At 50.2% G+C, this 19,137-nt stretch overlaps 7 protein-coding genes across 7 annotated transcripts; 1 reads left to right on the forward strand and 6 right to left on the reverse strand.

Moving 5' to 3' along the window:
* Positions 1–72: 72 nt before the first annotated feature.
* On the forward strand, positions 73–873 carry N7482_001913 (Trans-aconitate 2-methyltransferase; the record flags this gene model as incomplete). The annotated part of the gene is made up of 1 exon (XM_056684038.1): positions 73–873. One exon carries the CDS (start codon positions 73–75, stop codon positions 871–873), a length of 801 nt encoding a protein of 266 aa, XP_056547644.1.
* A 4,034-nt stretch (positions 874–4,907) lies between these two features.
* On the reverse strand, positions 4,908–7,228 carry N7482_001914 (uncharacterized protein; the record flags this gene model as incomplete). The annotated part of the gene is made up of 7 exons (XM_056684039.1): positions 4,908–4,973; positions 5,035–5,336; positions 5,396–5,870; positions 5,944–6,114; positions 6,271–6,414; positions 6,638–6,923; positions 7,053–7,228. 7 exons carry the CDS (start codon positions 7,226–7,228, stop codon positions 4,908–4,910), a joined length of 1,620 nt encoding a protein of 539 aa, XP_056547645.1.
* Positions 7,229–8,470: 1,242 nt separating this feature from the next.
* N7482_001915 (Yip1 domain protein) lies at positions 8,471–9,588 on the reverse strand (the record flags this gene model as incomplete). The annotated part of the gene is made up of 4 exons (XM_056684040.1): positions 8,471–8,720; positions 8,794–8,943; positions 9,007–9,418; positions 9,501–9,588. 4 exons carry the CDS (start codon positions 9,586–9,588, stop codon positions 8,471–8,473), a joined length of 900 nt encoding a protein of 299 aa, XP_056547646.1.
* Positions 9,589–9,906: 318 nt separating this feature from the next.
* On the reverse strand, positions 9,907–11,567 carry N7482_001916 (xenobiotic compound monooxygenase, DszA family; the record flags this gene model as incomplete). Its single annotated transcript, XM_056684041.1, has 4 exons — positions 9,907–10,825; positions 10,897–11,144; positions 11,207–11,395; positions 11,445–11,567. 4 exons carry the CDS (start codon positions 11,565–11,567, stop codon positions 9,907–9,909), a joined length of 1,479 nt encoding a protein of 492 aa, XP_056547647.1.
* An 889-nt stretch (positions 11,568–12,456) lies between these two features.
* Positions 12,457–14,150, reverse strand: N7482_001917 (putative MFS transporter Seo1; the record flags this gene model as incomplete). The annotated part of the gene is made up of 5 exons (XM_056684042.1): positions 12,457–12,577; positions 12,631–13,540; positions 13,593–13,626; positions 13,686–13,936; positions 13,991–14,150. The coding sequence occupies 5 exons, from the start codon at positions 14,148–14,150 to the stop codon at positions 12,457–12,459; spliced, it is 1,476 nt and encodes a 491-aa protein (XP_056547648.1).
* A 680-nt stretch (positions 14,151–14,830) lies between these two features.
* N7482_001918 (uncharacterized protein) lies at positions 14,831–17,224 on the reverse strand (the record flags this gene model as incomplete). The annotated part of the gene is made up of 2 exons (XM_056684043.1): positions 14,831–16,534; positions 16,637–17,224. The coding sequence occupies 2 exons, from the start codon at positions 17,222–17,224 to the stop codon at positions 14,831–14,833; spliced, it is 2,292 nt and encodes a 763-aa protein (XP_056547649.1).
* Positions 17,225–18,423: 1,199 nt separating this feature from the next.
* N7482_001919 (arsenate reductase ArsC) lies at positions 18,424–18,849 on the reverse strand (the record flags this gene model as incomplete). The annotated part of the gene is made up of 1 exon (XM_056684044.1): positions 18,424–18,849. One exon carries the CDS (start codon positions 18,847–18,849, stop codon positions 18,424–18,426), a length of 426 nt encoding a protein of 141 aa, XP_056547650.1.
* Positions 18,850–19,137: the final 288 nt, after the last annotated feature.

Here is a 19,137-nt window from a genome sequence, read left to right on the forward strand (position 1 = left end):
CAACACACGTCCAGAAGACTGTTTTGTCTCTCCCAGAGGACCTTTGCGGGACTATCGGCCAGCTACAAAACAATGTCTACCACGGCAGGATCCAAGCCCGCCCATGACTGGAGCGCGGCGCAGTACCTCAAATTTGAAGATGAAAGAACCCAGCCAGCGCGCGACCTTCTTGCTCGGGTGCCTCTCCAAGCCCCTAAGACTGTAATCGACCTCGGCTGCGGGCCGGGCAACTCGACCGCGGTCCTGGAGTGCCGCTACCCCAGCGCGCATCTTGTGGGGATGGACTCATCCCCAGACATGATCCGCAAAGCTAAGAAGGCACTCCCACACCGTGAGTTCACCGTCGAAGATTTGAAGTCGTATTCACCGCAAGGCCCTGTCGACCTGTTCTTTTCCAACGCCGTCTTTCAATGGCTCGGCAGAGATGAGCGATTCACCATCGTCAAGAAGTTGATGGAAACCCAACCTTCTGGGGGCGTGTTCGCTCTTCAAGTTCCCGACAATCTTATGGAGCCATCCCATGTTCTGATGCGGGAAACTGCGCGCAATGGACCTTGGGCAGCGACTCTCGAAAACATTGGCCGAGATACCTTTCAGACGCCGCAGGAGATTTATGACCTGCTCAAGCCGGTTTCTTCGAGAGTGGATATTTTCCGTACCAGCTATTATCACAGTCTTGAAAACCATGAGGCTATTGTTGAATGGGTTAAAGGCACTGGGCTAAGGCCTTACTTGGATCCTTTATCACCTCAAGAGACGGAGGGGTTCCTGCGCGAGTACTTGAAGCGCTTGGAGAAAGCCTATCCATCGACATGTGATGGCCGAGTTTTACTTCCATACCCGCGGCTCTTTGTAATTGCGGTCAAAAAATAGTTCTGTATCTGCATGTGGGCTATTTTTGAATCTTTCATGTACCATTCATCAGTCTCATAATCTATCGGCAGCCTAGTCTTTGAGCCCTACGTATTAAGCTATTGGTCAACTGAGTAAAATGTACGGTAATACACTATTTCCAAATACTAACTAACAATTACTTGCAGAACATCTCTCCCTTTGAACCACCGCTCCAGATTCTCCGCGGTCTTCTCATACCAAGCATATATGGTTCCTTCCTCAACATCCCCCATATGCGGATTCAGTAGCAACTGGCTTCGCCCATTAACCCCCCAATCGATCGATCACCATGAACCATCTACAAGGTATGGCCCTAATTCGAAGGCATCTCACGCCGTACCAGCAATCTTATTATATTTCAATTCTAGTACGAGGCAGTCTCGTCAATCAACGGTCCCCACGAGGTACTCAACAATAACCTCTACTCGTTCATAAGCTTCATCTCCTTCTTTTCATCCACGCCTCGAGACCTTTTACTGAGCACATGACGCAGAGTAAGGCCATCCGCGGGGCCACGCGCCGCGGAGTTCTTCTTTGTTCACAGCCCCAAAGATCGGTTTCCATCTTGGTCATAGACGTTCAACTCCACCACCTCGAATTTTCGATCAGCGTTGTCTTGCCTCGAATTTTTACTCCAGCGAATGTCTCGCACGCCGAACACTAAAGCTCCGATCCTGGCCACCGCTGCGCTCAGGCGTCCCCGTCGGAAGACGCCTAACCTTGTTCCTGTGGATTCTTCGGCCAATTCAGTTTGCCATAGGGCTTTGAAGAGGGGCCCTGTTTCATGACTACATCATGAGGTGTGCTATTTCTTGCCAGAGCCAAAATGAGGGCTCGGTTTCATTTTTATTTATCTTCAAGCCAAAGCTTGGTTCGGACTTGAACCTGAAAGGATGAATTACAAAACTCGCAGTCGTGGCCAAGGTATTTGCAGAGTCTGCCAGAACAGGATTATATAGGTGATTACTATAACAATATTATCGCGGATGTGGATCGCGCCGTCGAGCGGATTCTATGGTTCCCATTATTCGAATCTTATTCAGAAATGTGATGGTAAGGCAGGGACAAAATGTCGACTTCGCCGGCGTACGGCATACAGCAATTTCGACTAATCATTGGCGTATCTTTGGAGATGGAATCATGGAACAACAACCAGCGGAAAGGACGGCAAACGCGGACCGTCACCAGAATTGAATTATTAAATAAGAAGCTCAAGAGAGATTCTCGACTTGCATCGACTTGTTCATCCTTCCTGGTCTTTATGTCATTATGACGTTTAAAAATGCATCCAAAACTGCTATTGCTCATTGATTGCATCCACCCACGGAAAGCGGAAGTTTCAAGCACTCCGGAAAAGGAGTGAAATGCACATGAGGGTTAGCATTTTCATTCTTCATGAGCGACCGCTTCAAATTCGGAATCTTGTTCAATTCTTCTATCTCGTGTTCGCTCAGGTCACGCCCTCTGTAAAGTCAAGTGAATATGCTTACTTCAAGATAAAAACAAAAAGAGTAGATAAGGCTCGGATTGGGAGTAATACGTACGCTATGAAAGTTGGAGGGGATGATGGAACGGAGATAGGTGGAGGCCCGTCCGTCCCTCTAAGCAGTCTTCTCCAGGTTGTTATTATATGTGAAGAAAAAACAACAAGCACCTAGCAACTCACTGTTTCGCCATCTCCCCGGTTTCAACGTAAGTAGATACATCCTTGAAATGCACGGTAACTTTCTTTCGATTTTAGGGCAGGGTAAGTATCAAAAGCTTATCACGATGAAATATGGAGGGCGTTACCGGCATGGCTCAGTGTGCTGAAATTTGTCAAACAGAGAGAAGCAGTACGTGCAACTTGGTTTCCGAGAAGCTTGAATTCGAAGCAGGAGTTAACTAAGACAGTGATACCTATATATTTTGAAATTGCATACTGTCAGTGCATGGTGTCATGACAAGCATTTTCCGTTCCGAATGCTCGATACCAGCAAGTGATGGAACAACAAGAGCCGGGAGCGGATAAATTGAGTTTGTTACGCTTTAATGCCCATGCTCTATGCGATGAAAAAGGTGTAGCTTATGCAGAATGCGAGCACCCAGATACTCGCAGTCTTTCGATAGTTGAGTTACATCAATTACTTGCGATTCCCTCTTCCATGTGATCTGGGCTAAACTTCTGGGTAAACATTGTTTCTCTATAGCTATAATTAGCTATAATGATGCCTGGTTTGCTTTGTTATTTGATAAACAAAAGATTTTCTTATAATGACATCTAGTACTCTCAAAAAACAATAGTAAACTATTTGAGAGACAGGAATTCCGGTAACCCTTCTCACTTTGACTGTTATTCCTCGAAAGGCTGAATATTTAGGTTCTTTCAGATATTTCTCCACCCCGAATATGCTGGTGCCGTCTGCGTGCCTACAAATCGAGCGGTGCATGAGAGATTCCTATTTTATGATTTGTTTTGTGTTGATTTGCCCTGGTGACTTTAGTCTATCAAGTATAAAACTAGCAGGGATGCGGCTAATTATAGGGAACAACCGGCAGTGACGGATGATTCCACAGAATGGCGGCCGGCCCGGCCGGCGCGGGAAGACAATATGGAAAAGATTTGTGAGATATGTCAGGAGGCCCATCTCTGCGAAACCATCCCTGCCCCTCCATCGCCAACAACACATTCAAAAGCTATATAGCGAGATGGCATACCTCCAGAAGCTTCGATCCTTCTTCTCTTCTATGGCTTATCGAAAATCTAAAATCGAGCCTGCGGAACTAAATCCCCTAACCGCAGACGATAGTCGCCGCGAAGCAGATTCACATCATAACAAAAAGCCAATTCTTCAACAAGAGCAGGATGATTTTGATGATCCATATATGGCCCTTAGCGAAATCGCAGCACCTGAACCGGTTGAAAGGCTTCCGGAAGCAAAGTTGGCACGGCACCCTTCTTTGGAACAAGGCTACCAAAATCAGCAAAGCGATATCTACGGGGCCCTCAGTGAAATAGCGGCCCCTGAGCCTGTCAAGAGGCTCTCGGAAGAAGAGATAGCACACCATCCTTCTTTGGAGAAGCAGCTTTCAAGAAATTCGCATCATTAATTGGCGTTCGCTTCTCATTTATCTTAAAAAATCTTAAGTTGCCGTATCTATCTTTTTTCTTCGAGGTATTCACGCCGGGACTTTTCAGACATCCATATTTCAACTTGAGCATGGTACTGGGTGCTGTTAGTGAATTTTTGGAGCAGGTTATGCCGCTCTGGAGAGCGAAACTAATGTTTTCACCCTCTACGTGGCAAGGGCTCTTCCGACAAGGGCGCAACTTCTTCAGCCCGCCACGTTCACACTGTGCAACTAAGATGGCTGAGTGGGAGTCTGTATCTCTTCTAGCTTGATCATCTGCCAAAGAATTTCCGTTACATGCTGCGATGCCGGAAATCCGTGTCTTCAGTTGCCCTTTCCAGCGATAGTTCCAAACTAATAAACTTTCAGTCTTCCAATTTATCCGGCCGCGCTCATTATCATTCTGCTAACATACTGATAATGGGTTGGAACACCATAAATCTCTGGTTGATATGACCCTCTGAATGATCAATCGTCTCGGGTCGTGACTTAGTTAATCCGAGTAGAGCCCTGCGCACTCTTCACGACATGCGATTTGGAACGCAGCAATCGATTACTGGTGCAATCTTTTCCCTCATCACTCTTGTTGCCGTGATTTTCTCGATGAGCGACGACTCCCTGCCTGGCTCAAAAGCGATGCCTTTAATGAGATCGATGATATGGCGAGCAGCTTTTGGCCCAGGGGACACCTGAGTGTGTCTACAAGAAGACAATTACAGAACTCGAAACAGATGAATATTCGTAAACGCTAATGATCAAACACGTCGCTCACTCATAGTGGCAACATGAAAACTCCATGTGCACCGACCCCCGACTCCTCCCTGCTCCCTTTTCGAATCTTCGCATCAGACCAGAGCGTCTATCGTTTGTATCGCATGCTCATCTTCTCTGTATTCACGTTTTCACTCGTCATTGAGGAGATCTTTGATGACACCGTAGAGATCTTTCGCGAGAGCTTCGTTTCCAACCTGCATGAGAAAGGTCAGTCAATATATCCATGATGAAGAGCGCGCAGGTAGGATAGCTTACGCGCAACAACAAAGGCACAGTGCGGCCTTCCTCACTACTTGCAAGGAGGATCTGCTTGGTTGTTGGTTCTTCATTCTTTGCATCACCGAAGGTCATGCCCTGGAAGACAGGGCTGTTCAACATGACGCGTAGCGCACCATCGGCACGCATGATCATGCGGCCAGTCTGCTTGTCGGCGTCATTCTTGCGGGCGTTGACCTTGAAAGTACCGACACCACGCTCCTTCCACTCGCCGCTCGTGAAATGGAAGAGCTTGCCCTTGCAAGCAAATATCGTCTCCTCCTCTTCCTCGCCAGTCTCGACTGTGTCATGAGGTCAGTTGGAATGATCAAATGAAGTATATCCGGGAGGGAAAGCGAACTCGTCTGTTCATAGAAGCGCTCGTCGGTCTTATCAGCCTCAAATGTGCTGTTCTCTTCACCGCCGTCACTATCGCTTCCTTCATCATCGGATTCTTCAGCGCCGATTGCCTTTGACTTGGACTCCCCGCCGAAGGTCGCAGGGGCGTTTGGAGACGCGAAGTTTGTCAAACCGCCGGACTTGCCTGCAGCCGCAAAGCCGCCACCAACACCAGCAAACCCACTTGTCAGGGAACCGAAGCCGGAAGGTCCAGAAGAGCCGAAGCCAGTCTTGCTGGAGCCGGAAGACTTGAAGACTGATGGAGTGATTGCACCGAGGGTGCCGAAAGGGGAACTCTCAGAGCCCGCGAAGGAACTCAGAGCAGAGGATGCGAATGCAGAGGTCGACGTGGGCTTCTCAGTAGTCGAGGACGAACCACCGAGTGAAGCGAAAGGGGAGGCCGCAGCCATATTTGCAAATGCGCTTTGAGCGAAAGCCTGGATTGAAATTGGTGAGAGAGTGACGGAGGGAGAGGACGAAAAAAGTAACGATGGGCGAATCTGAACGAACCTTGTTCGTTTGTGTCTCGCGCTCCTGGGAATTGTCACGGTGTCGTTTCTTCTCCACCTCCTCTGACTTCTGCGCGCCTTCTTCCTCAAGCTGTTCTAGGCTCCGCTTTTTCTTCAGCGCCTTCGCGGCATCGTCGTTCGTCGCGTCGGTGGTCGCTCGTTTCTCGGCATCCTGTGGAATTGTGTTGGCGTTATCATTCTCCATGGCATCAAAATGCGTATCCTGGCCACAGATCCGGCCACTGGACGATAACTCTGAAAGGCACGAGTAGGGCATTCTGGCTGCACCCCAGGAATCTCCGACTCAGGCATGTTCTTGCGGGTGTACCAAAAGTGCTCGCGGTACTGAAGCGTGGACACAGTCGAAGCTTGCTTGTCGGACGCGAGCTGCTATCGACGCCTGAGCCTCCTCTCCGGATTCAAAGTCCGAGTCCGAGTCCGAGATGACGGTGACCTCAGGCACCTCGACAATCTCGAAAACCCAGACAGAGACTCCGAATCCATGGAGGATTCGATGACCTCCTGGGGCACTGCGAAGATGGCGGGTTTCCCGGGCAGCGCGGAGTCCTCAAGTTCGGAATCCGCGAAATGACGATGATCTTGGGTTCGGGCCCGTTGGGTCCCGGGGAGGACCATCCGTGGCCAGCTTCTTGGGGGTGGTAGGTACGGGATCCTTAAGAGGTGGGTTCACTCACGTTGTCTGTTGCGGAGACTACCAAACTCTCCTCCTTCGCGATCTCCACTGGGGTGCACTCGCGCGATCGCTTCCGTCGCCCATCGCCGTTCTCGATTACGTCGTCGGTATCCCCGCGGACCTCCTCAAACGATCGCTTCCTGCCGCTGCCCTGTTCCGGGGCCGACGCGACGGAAGACGTATCTCCAGAAGAGCTCATTTTATTGGAGGGGTCGATGGAGGTCTCCTTCAGCTGCTTGCGGACCGGGCGCTCGTCGTTATCGGAGGGCGGGGAGGGGGCGTTTCCGCTAGTCACTGCAAAAGGAGAATTCGGTCAGATCTTGAGAATTTTGGAGAAAGAGCATATAAGCTAGGTCACAAGGAATATTTGCTGGTAAAAATGCGCAAAGGGCCAGAAGGGTCGCAGCAGCGGTCACCTGGCAGCACACGTAGCCGGGACTGCAAAGTTGCTCTGGTCGTTCGCCACGGCTTCCGTGCGATATCGGCCGGTGTCCGCGCCAGGCGCGGCGTGGGACTTGTGATCCTGCACATAAGGGAGATGTTGGAACTCACCATCAACGGGAGCCCTAGGCTCATCCGATGCGGAGGTCATGGCGAATAGTACCAAGGCCGAGGACACTGGGCAATTCGAAGTGGGTATGCCAATACCCGCGGCACACCAGCTATGAAGCTGGGATGAGACTGGAACGTGGCGGGCAAACGAGCCGAGTCGATAGGCGCGGGGATTCAGACCTGCCGAATCGTAGTCGAAGTCGCGTGGCTTGGTTGGGAGAAAAGAGGAGAAGGTGGGAGTGAGGAAGAGAACCGCCAGAGATAAATGTTGTTGTCCCGGTCACCGCTCCGCCCCGCAGTGAATCGATGAGTGAACCACTGAACCACAGCTGGAGGACCCGTAAGCAACGGGCGTTGTATAGGAAGCCGCCCACGAACAATAGGCCACCAGTGTGTATGGGCCAAATAACCTTAGTGATGAAGGTATTCTCAACCACTGCCTATTGAACTTCCGCATATTAGACATTATCCAGGTCTATACTACCTACTGCAGCTACTTAGAATCATTCGAAATCTTGATTTGTGCTCAGCAGTAGATGCATGTAGGCTGAAAATCGAGATAGTCATAGCCTCGACAATGCTCAATCCGATCCATAGATTGGCCTGGGCACTATTATCTTAGCGTAGTATGACCTAGTTTGCCTAAAAGAGGTAGGTGTTCATGAAACTTCACAGCACAGGCCTTCATGCCTCAGCTTTCTTCATTTACATAGTTCAATTCCTTTCACGTAGAAAGAGTATTTCATTATCTGAGGCTATATTATTGTCGTCAATGATCGCCTGTATGACAAGGGCCTGGAACTGGTGTGCGAATTTAGATCCAAGATGTTTCAAGCACCAAGGACGACTTTGTTGACTCCTAGAGCCTACTTTGCGAAGATGTTGGCCCAAATCTTGCCAGCAGCTTGAGGGTGCGGTCATCAAGGATAGTACGTTGGATATGATTATAATAATGACCTGTAAAAGGAGAGCACCAATAAGATCACCAATAAGAGCACCAGTAAGAGCACCAATACCTAAGAGCACCCAATAAGTATCTCAGAGTGCCGTACAGATGAATTATAACGTCCTCTTACTATGAGAATAAACATCCATGGTAATAAATGTTAATATTTTTGGAAGGCAGCCGCTACACAAACAGAAACGCTGTTATGTATACAAGTTCAATTGAATCGCAGTTCAACACGGAAAGGCTTGAGGTGGATGGACAGGAATCTGAACCCAATATGACAGAGTGAGCTATCCCCTTGACACGGGGGAAAGCAAAGAGCTGCTTGCGCTCTTAGCTAATGAAACAGAGGCATCCGATTGCAATATAGAACACAAATAGCGGGTAGACGGCGATGCCCACACGGTTCCGCACCACGCCCGAGCCGCCTAAGATACTGACACCTGCAGCCAATGACCATGCCACAAGGACAAGGTAGACGGGTATTCTGGCGATTGTCGGAAGGCCGAGTGCACTGAGGAGCGCGGCGATAACCAAGGGAAAGAGTGTGTAGCCGATAATACAAATTGACTGGAAGAAGGAACTGGAGATCAAGTCACAAGAGTCAGTATAGAACAAAAGTAAAAAGAGAGGAACTAGAAGCAAAGTGCACATACATCTTTCCGCCAAGAAGCTTAATCTGCAGAGTGACAGCCGCCTCTCCAATCCAGACAATGCAGAAGACTCCCGAGAAAACCAGCGACGACTGCTCACCCTTTGCGACAGACAAGAACAAACTCAGAACCAAGCAGAAGACAAGTGGTCCCCTAGAAAACTATTAGCCAATAGTCCAAGCATCAAAATCGAGATGTGTAATGCGTGCAACATACCAAAGGTCCCAGTCGCGCAAGCCCTCGCTCATGCCACCCTGCAAAACCACGTCGGCATCCGGCCAGCGACCCACGAGCCCGCGCAGGTTGCGACCAAATCCAGACGCCTCTCCTCGCTCAGCGGCATCACCCATACCTCCTCCACCGCGCTGCATCATGCCGCCCAAAAGGTACTTAGGCCACAGTACTTGGCGCATCTTCTCCGAAATCGCGATCAGATCGCGCGACAGGGTCGCCCAGACGCTTTCATCGATGGTATTTTGAGTCGCTCGGCGGTCCTCACCGCCAATCGAGGAGGTCAAATAGTTGCCATAGCCGTCCACGCGGCCCCCTCGGGGGCCAGAGTCGGATGCGATGTTGCCTCGCAGAGGGGCTGTGTCGGAGGTGTGCAGAGGGTCGTCCGCCTCGATATCTAGAAAAGGACAGTGAGTTAGCAAGCCAGTATTAAGACCATATGGACAGCGAGAAGGTCAATATTGGAAGACAATGCTTACCATCGTCGGCTTCAATCAGGTCGTCGTCCAGGAGGGACTCGTCGTCGTGCAGGTCGCCATGGGAATGGCCCGGCTGCACGCTCGCCATGGTTTATGATTTTTTGATGGTTCTAATAGGAGACTGTTTATGTTCACTGTAGGAGCATCGCTGGCGCGAGGAGGGGATAGAGAGGAGAGACGAAGCAATGTTGATGTTGAAGCTATCCTGGAAAGGCTAGAGTGGCATTACGCCCGCGCGGGCTGGCGTCACCGCCCGCCCGTTTCCTCCGCCAAGTCTTATTCTTAGCACAAGTTACTCCACTTCTGTCTTGATTGTTTACTCATTTATTAAATAGAGGACCCTAAGGTCTCCAACGATGATTGGTTCTTCCGTACGTACATCCGGAGCAACTAGTCCTTACACATTTTACTGGGCTTCAACATATGGCTCCTCCTCTTGGTATACATCATAGTTGTACCGACTTCCCGCGTGGTCATCACGCAACTCTTTCTGGCCCTTGCCATAGATCTTCTCGCGAGCCGTGAGCGGCTCATCCGACGCGGATGGCAGTTCCGGGTACAAGCCACGTTTTCTCAGCTCTGGAATCACCAGATCAATCAGGTCCTCAAATGTGCCCGGCGTGGTAACATAGCCAATATTGAACCCGTCGAGATCAGCCTCGCGAATCCACCGCTCCATCTCATCTGCAACGGTAGTCGGGCTGCCAATAGCCACTGGTCCAAGACCACCGATAGCAGCCTTTTCAGCAACTATACGGGGTGTCCATTTCGGGATATCCTTGCTAGTTTTAAGTAACGAGTCAAGCAGACTAGTCACCTTGTTGGCTTCTAGGGAATCAGCAGTCGTGATCTCCTGGTCCAAAGGTATTTTCGAGATATCAATGCCTGTCCAACCGCTGAACAATACCAGACCCCCGATGACTGAGGCATACTTCTTTAGTTCCTCATACTTCTCCCACGCTTCCTCATCGGTCCGTCCCACAATCGGCGTAAACGTGCCAAAGAACTTGATCGACTGCGGATCCCGACCATTTTCTGCAGCAAGCTCGCGGATTTTCTGGACTTTGGGTCGCAACACCTCTGGTGAATGAGAGGAGACGAAAATGGCTTCTGCATGAGTCGATGCGAAAGCCGAGCCAGCTGGCGACGTGCCGGCTTGGAACAAGAACGGGGTCCTCTGCGGCGACGGGTCGACGATGTGGCGTGTGCTCAGGGAATAGAATTTGCCTTGGTGATTAATTTCGCGAACCTTGTCGGGATTCACGTACGAGTCTGTCTCGAAATCTGGAGAGAGCGCATCCGATGCCCAGGAGCCATTCCAAAGTCTATTTGTGAACAGCCTCGGTTAGTCCCGGTTCTCCCATCCTTTATAAGGAATAAAATATGTGGCATATACTTATAGAGCACCCGCAGATACTCATCCGCTTGGGCGTATCGCTGGTCATGCTCAATAGGATTGTCAAGCCCGATAGCCTTGAACGCAGCCTTCTTGTACGAAGTGACAATGTTCCAACCAACCCGGCCATTCGTCAAGTGATCCAAGGTAGAAAATCGCTTTGCCAGCAGGAACGGTTGCTCAAAAGAAGTCGAAGCCGTGATCCCGAAAGCGAGGTTCTTAGTCACAGCGGCCATAGCAGTGATGGGCTAATCACGTCCCAACAGCATCAGTAATTGCGCGCCTGGCGTAGTCATCTGCTGCGACTCACAATTGTTGGGTCCGTCACCGGCCATTGCGCCGCTCGTCGGATACACTCATCCAGTTTTCCCTCATAGGTATCATGGCCCCCAGTCGTGTCTGCCAGGAATAAGGCGTTAATGCCACCTCGCTCCAACAGCTGGGCCAGTTCGATCCAGTACTCGAGTTTGCGCTTCGTCGCGGATTTGTCTTTTGGGTTCTATACTTGTCAGCGGTTTACTATCTTGCACATAGAATTCAATAAACACCTTCCACTGGCCAGGAGACAGATGTCCCACTGTTGACATGTCGAATGCGTTCAGCAAGATCTGCTTCTTGCGAGCGCCATTGGCTGTACCATTCTGGCCATTTGCTACACTGGCGTCTCCCATGGCTTCTAGACCTTGTCACAAAATATTCCAGCTAGACAATTACAGCTTTCTCTCAAAGCCTCAAAGCCCCTTTTCAACAAGTTCTACAGATAAAGGCACTGCTTATAAAACAATTCGGGAAGTCCCCGATTAATCCCCGCATATCGAGACCTATGTGTTTGGCCATTTGACGCGTATCTCACGCCATCAATGGAAAAGACCGTTGGTAATTCAGCGAACTGTGAGTCCAGGTACATGCAATCTCTTAACATGGGAGTCTCAATGGTTCGTTGTCGATGTATTCGCAATCATCTCCACAGAGAACGCAATGAGTCTCGCCATTCCCTAACGCACGGTTCTGTCCTTAGGATGCTATGCAACGCTACCGGTACTGAACCCCACTGCGACCACCCCCTGGTAATACAAGTAACGTTTGGGTGTTATCGGGAGGGGAAGAGACATGCGGCGCGGGCAGAACTGTATGTCACCATCGGGGTTGTGATGGCGTGACACTTGCCCTGTTCATCAACGCGATTCATTTGGATTTTTTTGCTTCACGGCCAGTCATGTTGAGGGGTGTTATCTTGAACGCCATCGCTATATATGATATTACAAGAAGGATGCGGTAAGAGATATCTTTCGTCGACGTTTAACATTAGTCCCATATGCAAGATCTCGGCCGGGACTGTTCTGCGCGTAGATAGGTTTGGATCAAATATGATAGAGATACTTTTGATCAGAGCACTCTTGATGGCAACTGGACTATTGATAAATAGCTCTGCATAAAATCCTTTTCAAGTTGCAAGGTTTTCTAACCATGCGATGGGAGCGAAGAATACCAGATTAGACCAAAAACAACCCACATCACCAGTTGGTCAACAACGCTCTGGGTGCAGTTGGAAGGCTTTGACTACAACGACTGAGAGAATTTGCCAACAACTTTACTTTCTTGTGGCCCAGATTCTAGATTGGTTGAATCATCCGCACTATCTGACTCAGAGATACTGCTGCCTCTTCCGGCCTTGGCCCTCCTAGAAAATGTCAGCATACACGACCTCGAATAAAAATCGCACTCAGGACTTACTCCTCTCTTCTAATAAAAAACTGAACAATATGCGACAAAGCAATCAAGCAGACCGCATTCGCAAGAACAAACGAGTATCCCTTCGTAAAGCGCGGCCCCTCGACCGTCTTGAAAACCAGCAAAGGTGTCCAACAAGTTGTTGACTGCGCGACAGTATTGACAACAATAAGCGTCAGGGAACGCTCAACAGGCGAATAGCGCATCTGGCTATTTATCCAGCCGTAGAGGACGCTCGACATGGCAACAGCGGAGTAAGTAGTCAAGAAAGCAAACCAGAGCGCGGACTCGGGGACTTTCCAAATCACGAGGATGGTAAGACCGATAATATTCCATAGATGGGAGACAGTGATTGCCCATGCGGGTCCAAGGATCAAATCTGATGCAAAGCATACGAAAAGCGTATAGAAGATGCCCAGAGCTGGAGAGATCGCGGCGAGCTCATTGAGTCGGCTTGTAGAGAATCGTTCTAGACTCTTGAGCCATAACTGATAACCACCAGCGGAAGTATTGAGGCAGGCATTCCAGAAAAAGATATCCACCCAGAGTAGCGCCCAAAACTTCCAATTGCGGCCGACCTTGATGAAGGTGCGCCAGCTGAGCGGTTCCTCTTTTACAGAGTGAGCTGCGCGCTCTAGGCGGGCCTTTGCGAGATGGACGTCTTTCTCCTTCAGTATGAGCTTGTTCGGCTTGTCCGGTGTGCCGGGGAGAATAAAGTAACCCAACATGGCAACAGGGATAGTGATGATTGCACAGATAATGTACATCCATCTCCAACCCGCAAGGCCATTGACCCCGTCCAGACGGCTGGATGCTCCTGCCTGAATGAGGCTCGCCGTTAGAGTGCCCAGCGTGAGGCCGACATAGAAACATCCTCCTCTGCGAGCAATCTCGTCGCCGCGATACCACGATCCTACCTTCTGGTTAGTAAAAAGGGTGCACATAGTCTTGAACTCCGTCCTTACCGAAGATATAATGCATTCCTGGGAAAAACGCTGCCTGGGTTGAGTCAGCATGCTGTGCTCATCGATTCTGACAGAGTTAGGAGAATTGCTTACCTCAAACCACCCAACCAAAAACCGATAGGCAGCCAATTCAGCGAATGAAGTAGCCCGATACTGCACCAAAGTAAAAATACCCCATGCAACATCCATGAAAGGGATAATCCACGACATCGGCAGCTTGGTGAACAGATACGCAAAGGGTAACTGGCCCAACACAGCACCAATGGTGTACATCGTCTGCAGCTGAACGAGTTCATTTCCGTGGAGGCCTAAATCTTCCTTCAAACCAGAGACGTAGGCATTGTCTGTTTTCTGTATCAGCTCTGCATGTAAATATATGGGGGGGCACCAGTTCATACTGATATTTGCCTGGTCGATGTACTTGGTCCAATATGCCAGAAATGCATACGGGACGATTAACAGGTCCAACTTGAGAATAAGCCGCCTCTCCTCTTTGGTATCGGTATCTGCGAACCATTGCAGATGCCACCATTTCCGTCGCTGCTGGGGAACGGACATTCTTAAGCCAGTTCTCTCCTTCAGGTGCAGAAGAATGGAAAGGAAAGAGAACGTTATTTTGGGCGAACAAATGGAATATCTCCATGCATCCAGCGCTCGACATTAAATGACATTTCCAAACTGAAGCTAACCTAACAGACATGCAAGATGCCACCGCAGCTGGCAATGGCGTGACAGACCAAACGAAGCCAAACAAGAAAGTCGGACAAGCACCGAAGCACTTAATGCTCCCCGCAGCGAAAACTAACCGCAGAAGCTCACAAGATAAGCAAAAGGTTTAACTATTCTTTGTGTCAGTGCTGCAGCCTGTGCAGCACACCCAGCGCCTCCGCTTGCCGTGGCGCGCTGTGGCCAAGGGAGATGTCAGAAAGTGGAGCGAAGTCGTGCTCTGGCCTCAGCGCGGGATTGGGGTCTGAAAGTTAAGTTCTGCCTTTATTTTCTTTAGAAATAAAACTGGTGCGACTATGCTGAGTAAAATTTTCCGATATGTCCAGTCCGTAGTTAATGAGGGCATGCTTCTGTGTACAAACACAAAACACAAAACGCCATATAAACAAAATGCATGATGTACAGTATTATACAAGTTGTCCGAGACCCCGCCAGGGTCCCATTTTTATAGATAGAGGCCCGAGAGTTCAAGCCTCGGTTTCTTGCTTCCCCGATTTAGAGGAAGACTCTGTCTAGGTTTCGGATTTGCCTTCCTTGTGCTCTTCAAGCACAGGGACCTCCTCCTCGATCTCCAACTGTCGCTCCCTAAAAGCATTCCACTGTTCAATGGTGGGGTGGACGGACAATGTGCTGAATTTCTTCAACGTGTCTTTGTCAGAATACGTCCTCAGCAATTTCGACTCTGACAGGAGGTCCTTGCGCTCGGGTTTGGGGACAAAGGGTGCGAATTCGGCCTTCAAAGTCTCGTCGATCACGGTGCGGACACGAGCCATCACCTTCACGGCCAATGAGCCGGAAAGATTCGCGGAGCCATTCTTCAAAGCACCCCAGCGGCTAGTCCGACCCGGCTTCCCTCGTTCCAAGGCCTCGTGAAGCTGCAAAATATGAGGGCGCAACGCACCAATCGCAGCAAGGCGCAAATCTGCTTGCAGCTTCTTGCCCAGGACTTTCAGGTCGGTGATTTTGCTGCGCTCATTTTTAGGCAGTCCCCTGAGATGTAAGAGAACATGAGGGGCTTGGGAGAGAGCTTGAACCAACTCCAGGTATGACTCAAGGACGCGGGGATCGGGGAGGACCAGAGCTTTGTGCATCACCTCTAGGAGCTGGTTCGCGTGCAGGAGAACCGAAGCGTTATTGCGGTCACGGCGACAGCAAGCCATGGCAATGTGGAATAGCTTCTCCTTTGCTAGACCCGATGGAAGCGCTTGGTTCTGCAAAACTTGGACCGTCCTCTTGCTAGCCCGTCCGGCACGGAGGAGACGTAGATACTGGGCGTAAGCGACCGCATCGGGATCGATGCGGGCTTCAGACTCAAGTGTCAAGTGATCCCAGTAAGCGTAGCCTGCCGCGAAACCCTGAGGCAGTCTGTGACAAACATCCTCAATAAAAGTAATCTCCTTGCTACCTGGTTGAATGTAAGACAGACTCTCAGACTTCGGGACAACAGGTTCAAAGATCATGTCAAAATTTTCAACTTCTTCCCCTTCCTCCCCTTCTTCCTCTTCGTCCTTCAAAGTCTCCGTTTCAGGCTCTTCTTGTCGCAAAGGTTGATTGTTCTCGTCCACAAACGGAACATCATCTGTGCGTGAGGAGACCAATTCTTGCGATCTTCTCAAAAAGGTCAGGCGGGACATGGTGAATCGAGAACACTTGGAGGTTTCTGCTGGCTGCTTTGCAAAGATGGGGATTCCCATTGTTTGGTGGTAGAGTGCGAGAACATCGTAGTAGTCACGCTCACGGGCGCCGTCCAAAAGCAGACTAGCCATGGCATTCACGACGTGGTTGTCAATGGGCAGCTGGTCTTTCGTCCATCGGTAAAGAACATCAGCCCAAATCCGTTTACCCTCCGTGACCATCTGGTCTTTGCGTTCAACAATCTTATCTGTCTCGTTGGGATCGATCTTCTGAATGTCATCACGCGCTGCAAATTGGAGAGCGCCCAGGATGATGGTGTAGGTTCTCATGTCCGGCGCTTCTGGGCCTTCTTCTGGGAGATCTCCGGCGATACGCCACAGTGATTCCATATCATGGTGACGGTCGCAAACCTGGAGCATGGCATTGGTGTGAATGATGTTGGGCTCAATCTCGGAGTTCTTGATTGACTTGTAGATAGACTCCGCTGTCTTGACATTGGCGAGAGATTTCGGGGCATCGGCGAAGCCCTTAAGCATGAGCGTATACGTCACGGAAGAAGGCATACGGCCCCGTTTTTTCATCTATCAAATGGGCAAAATACGTGTTAGTGATGCAAGTCCACCTGACAGTCACCCCCCACAAGGACCCCTTGGAGGCCGCGGCAAGCCCAACAAGTTACTCACATCATTATAGAACTTAAAAGCCACCTGCGGGAACCCTCGTTCCATGCAGTAACTGAGGAGATGATTCCAGGCCACATCGCACCGCCTTCCTTCCTTCTGCGCCTGACGAACCAGTGCCGCCGCCATAGCCGGATCGCCGCTCTTCAAAATGCGCGCGACCCGATCCGCCAGATCACGGGGGTCTTCCAGCCATTTCAGTTCCATATCGATCGTCTTTCGGGAAAAGCTGGCGCCACGTTTTCCGTCGTTTATTTCACCATCTTCAGCATTGGACCCGCCCGCGATCGCCATCAACGCGCGCTCTTCCTGCTTCCGCTTGTCCTTCTCCGCGACCGATTTGTCGCCGCCCAGTCTGCGGCCCTTGTAGGCTCCATCGCGAGTCAATGGAGCGGCTCGAGAATTGGAAGAGGGTTCGGGCTCGTTATCAGCGAATGGTTCTTCGGGGGCGGTATTCGAGTCCGAGAATGATCGCTGAGCTAGAAGACGGGTCCGCGGTTGACAGTGAGCGCCTGTGGCTGCGAGTCGTTGCCGGGCCAGTCCACTGCGCAGAGCTCTGCTCAACACTGATCTTGGAAGCTGAAGCGACATGACCGGGCCTCTGATCCAAAATGAAAGATGGCACTTGTTGCCGGGCTCAAGGCTGTGTTTTTCGAGTCTTGCAGTCGTAGCAATTTCTCGAAGATGGACCAGACGCTAGTCCTTATTTAGTTAGATCATCTCCTTATCATTAAGGCATTCATCTCATCATGGTTTCTGCCTGAGGCCACAAACCACATGGCACGATAGCACTAAGCCTCAAGCAGCTTGGCTCGGTGATGGAGCTACGGCCCGCTGGGGCATATTCCCATCGCATCCTTACAGCCCATGAGCCCGCTCAACGAACGAAGTGAGAAGAAGGGAACTCATCAACGCGGATGTGCCTGCGCGAGAGCCCTTGGCAAGAGAGGTGGCTTAACTCTATGTGGACTGTACTGCCATGTGCGCTGTCTATTTGCCCACTGTCTTGTCTTGCTATTTACTGAGTTGGGTCCGGTGTTAGGGTTTAGGGTTCGCCATCTATATCGTTTTGTTTCCCCCGATTGCTTCACCTCCCGTCCCCGAACTCTTTTTTATACCAAACGCTCGACATTCTATTGCCAAGGGTTGCTTTGTGCTCCTGCTTTCTTCCAGTTCTTAGGCCTTCGCTTGTGTGCCACTGCACAATGCTAACTCATCAAACCTGTGTTGATTGCAATCGGCAATCGCCAGGCGCGTCTAGCAAGATCTATCTAGCCGCCGAAGTGCTGCGCCTGTCGATTGGGATGTTTACTAGCTCCGCTCGAAACTCGCCCCCGCCTGCGCTGCCATATCCCTATTCTTACAGATTCCTCCGACCTTTACTGCAAGCGTTGCCAAGCTAGATCCGTCTCTGATATTCCTTGCCAGGACTATGGAAACACGCCGGCCTTGCGCCGGCTCCTATCCCAAGACACTCAACGGTTGACTCAACTGAATAATGGAATATCATGGATAAAATGATATCATCTCTTTCTCTGGATTATACACGTAACGCAAAATCCGACCCAAGCTCACCCAGAACTTCAGTGAGACGGGAATCTGTTGGCTCCATTCCATGTGTTGCGAGGCAAAAAGGGATGCACTAAAGCAATATCATAGCACGCCAGAAAGATGACTCATACCTAGTATAGAAAAATGGAATTGCCAGCCATACAACTATTCACCATTCTCGACACATAATAAAAAAAATAACCGTATCACCACCGGACTCTTGTCTTGTATACAGCATCTCAAACTGTTGAACTATCAGATCGGATTTCTGCGATAAGTTTCTCGACACGATCCCGAATGTCGTCGCGGATAAACCGCACAGCGTCTAAGCCTTGCCCGGCGGGGTCATCAAGTTGCCAGTCGAGATAACGCTTGCCAGGAAAGAAGGGGCAAACGTCCCCACATCCCATAGTAATGACAAAATCGCTGGCTTGCACGGCGTCGGGAGTTAGGATCTTCGGGCTTTGGTTGCTGAGGTCGATGCCTTCTTCACGCATGGCTTCGACGGCGGCGGGATTGATAGAGTTGGCTGGGGCCGATCCCGCGGAGCGAACTTCAATGAAGTCACCTGCGAGGTGACTAAGGAATCCGGCAGCCATTTGAGAGCGTCCGGCGTTATGAATGCAGACAAACAAGACACTAGGTTTATCAGCCATGATGGGCATGTCTTTCGTGTAATGGGTTGAGTAAGCCTGGCGAGTAGCTAGTTGGATATAAAGGATGAGATTATACGATAGCAGGGCTTGACAGGTACAAATAGTAGGTGCCTTCAAGGTATATCGCAATGATAAGAAAAAAAAGTTAACGTTTGTTTACGAGCGGGAGGGACGAGTGGCTGTTCTTGGGATTTAAATACCACGTGTTGTTCGAAACAAGCGAAAATACTTTCGCGCACGGGTGTCGTCCCACAACTCAATAGCTTTTGACTAGGGGGGTTTTTGTGCCGTAGTATC

This window comes from Penicillium canariense (genome assembly GCF_028826845.1).
Source record: "Penicillium canariense strain IBT 26290 chromosome Unknown utg000001l_segment0_segment0, whole genome shotgun sequence".
NCBI classification, from domain to species: domain Eukaryota; kingdom Fungi; phylum Ascomycota; class Eurotiomycetes; order Eurotiales; family Aspergillaceae; genus Penicillium; species Penicillium canariense.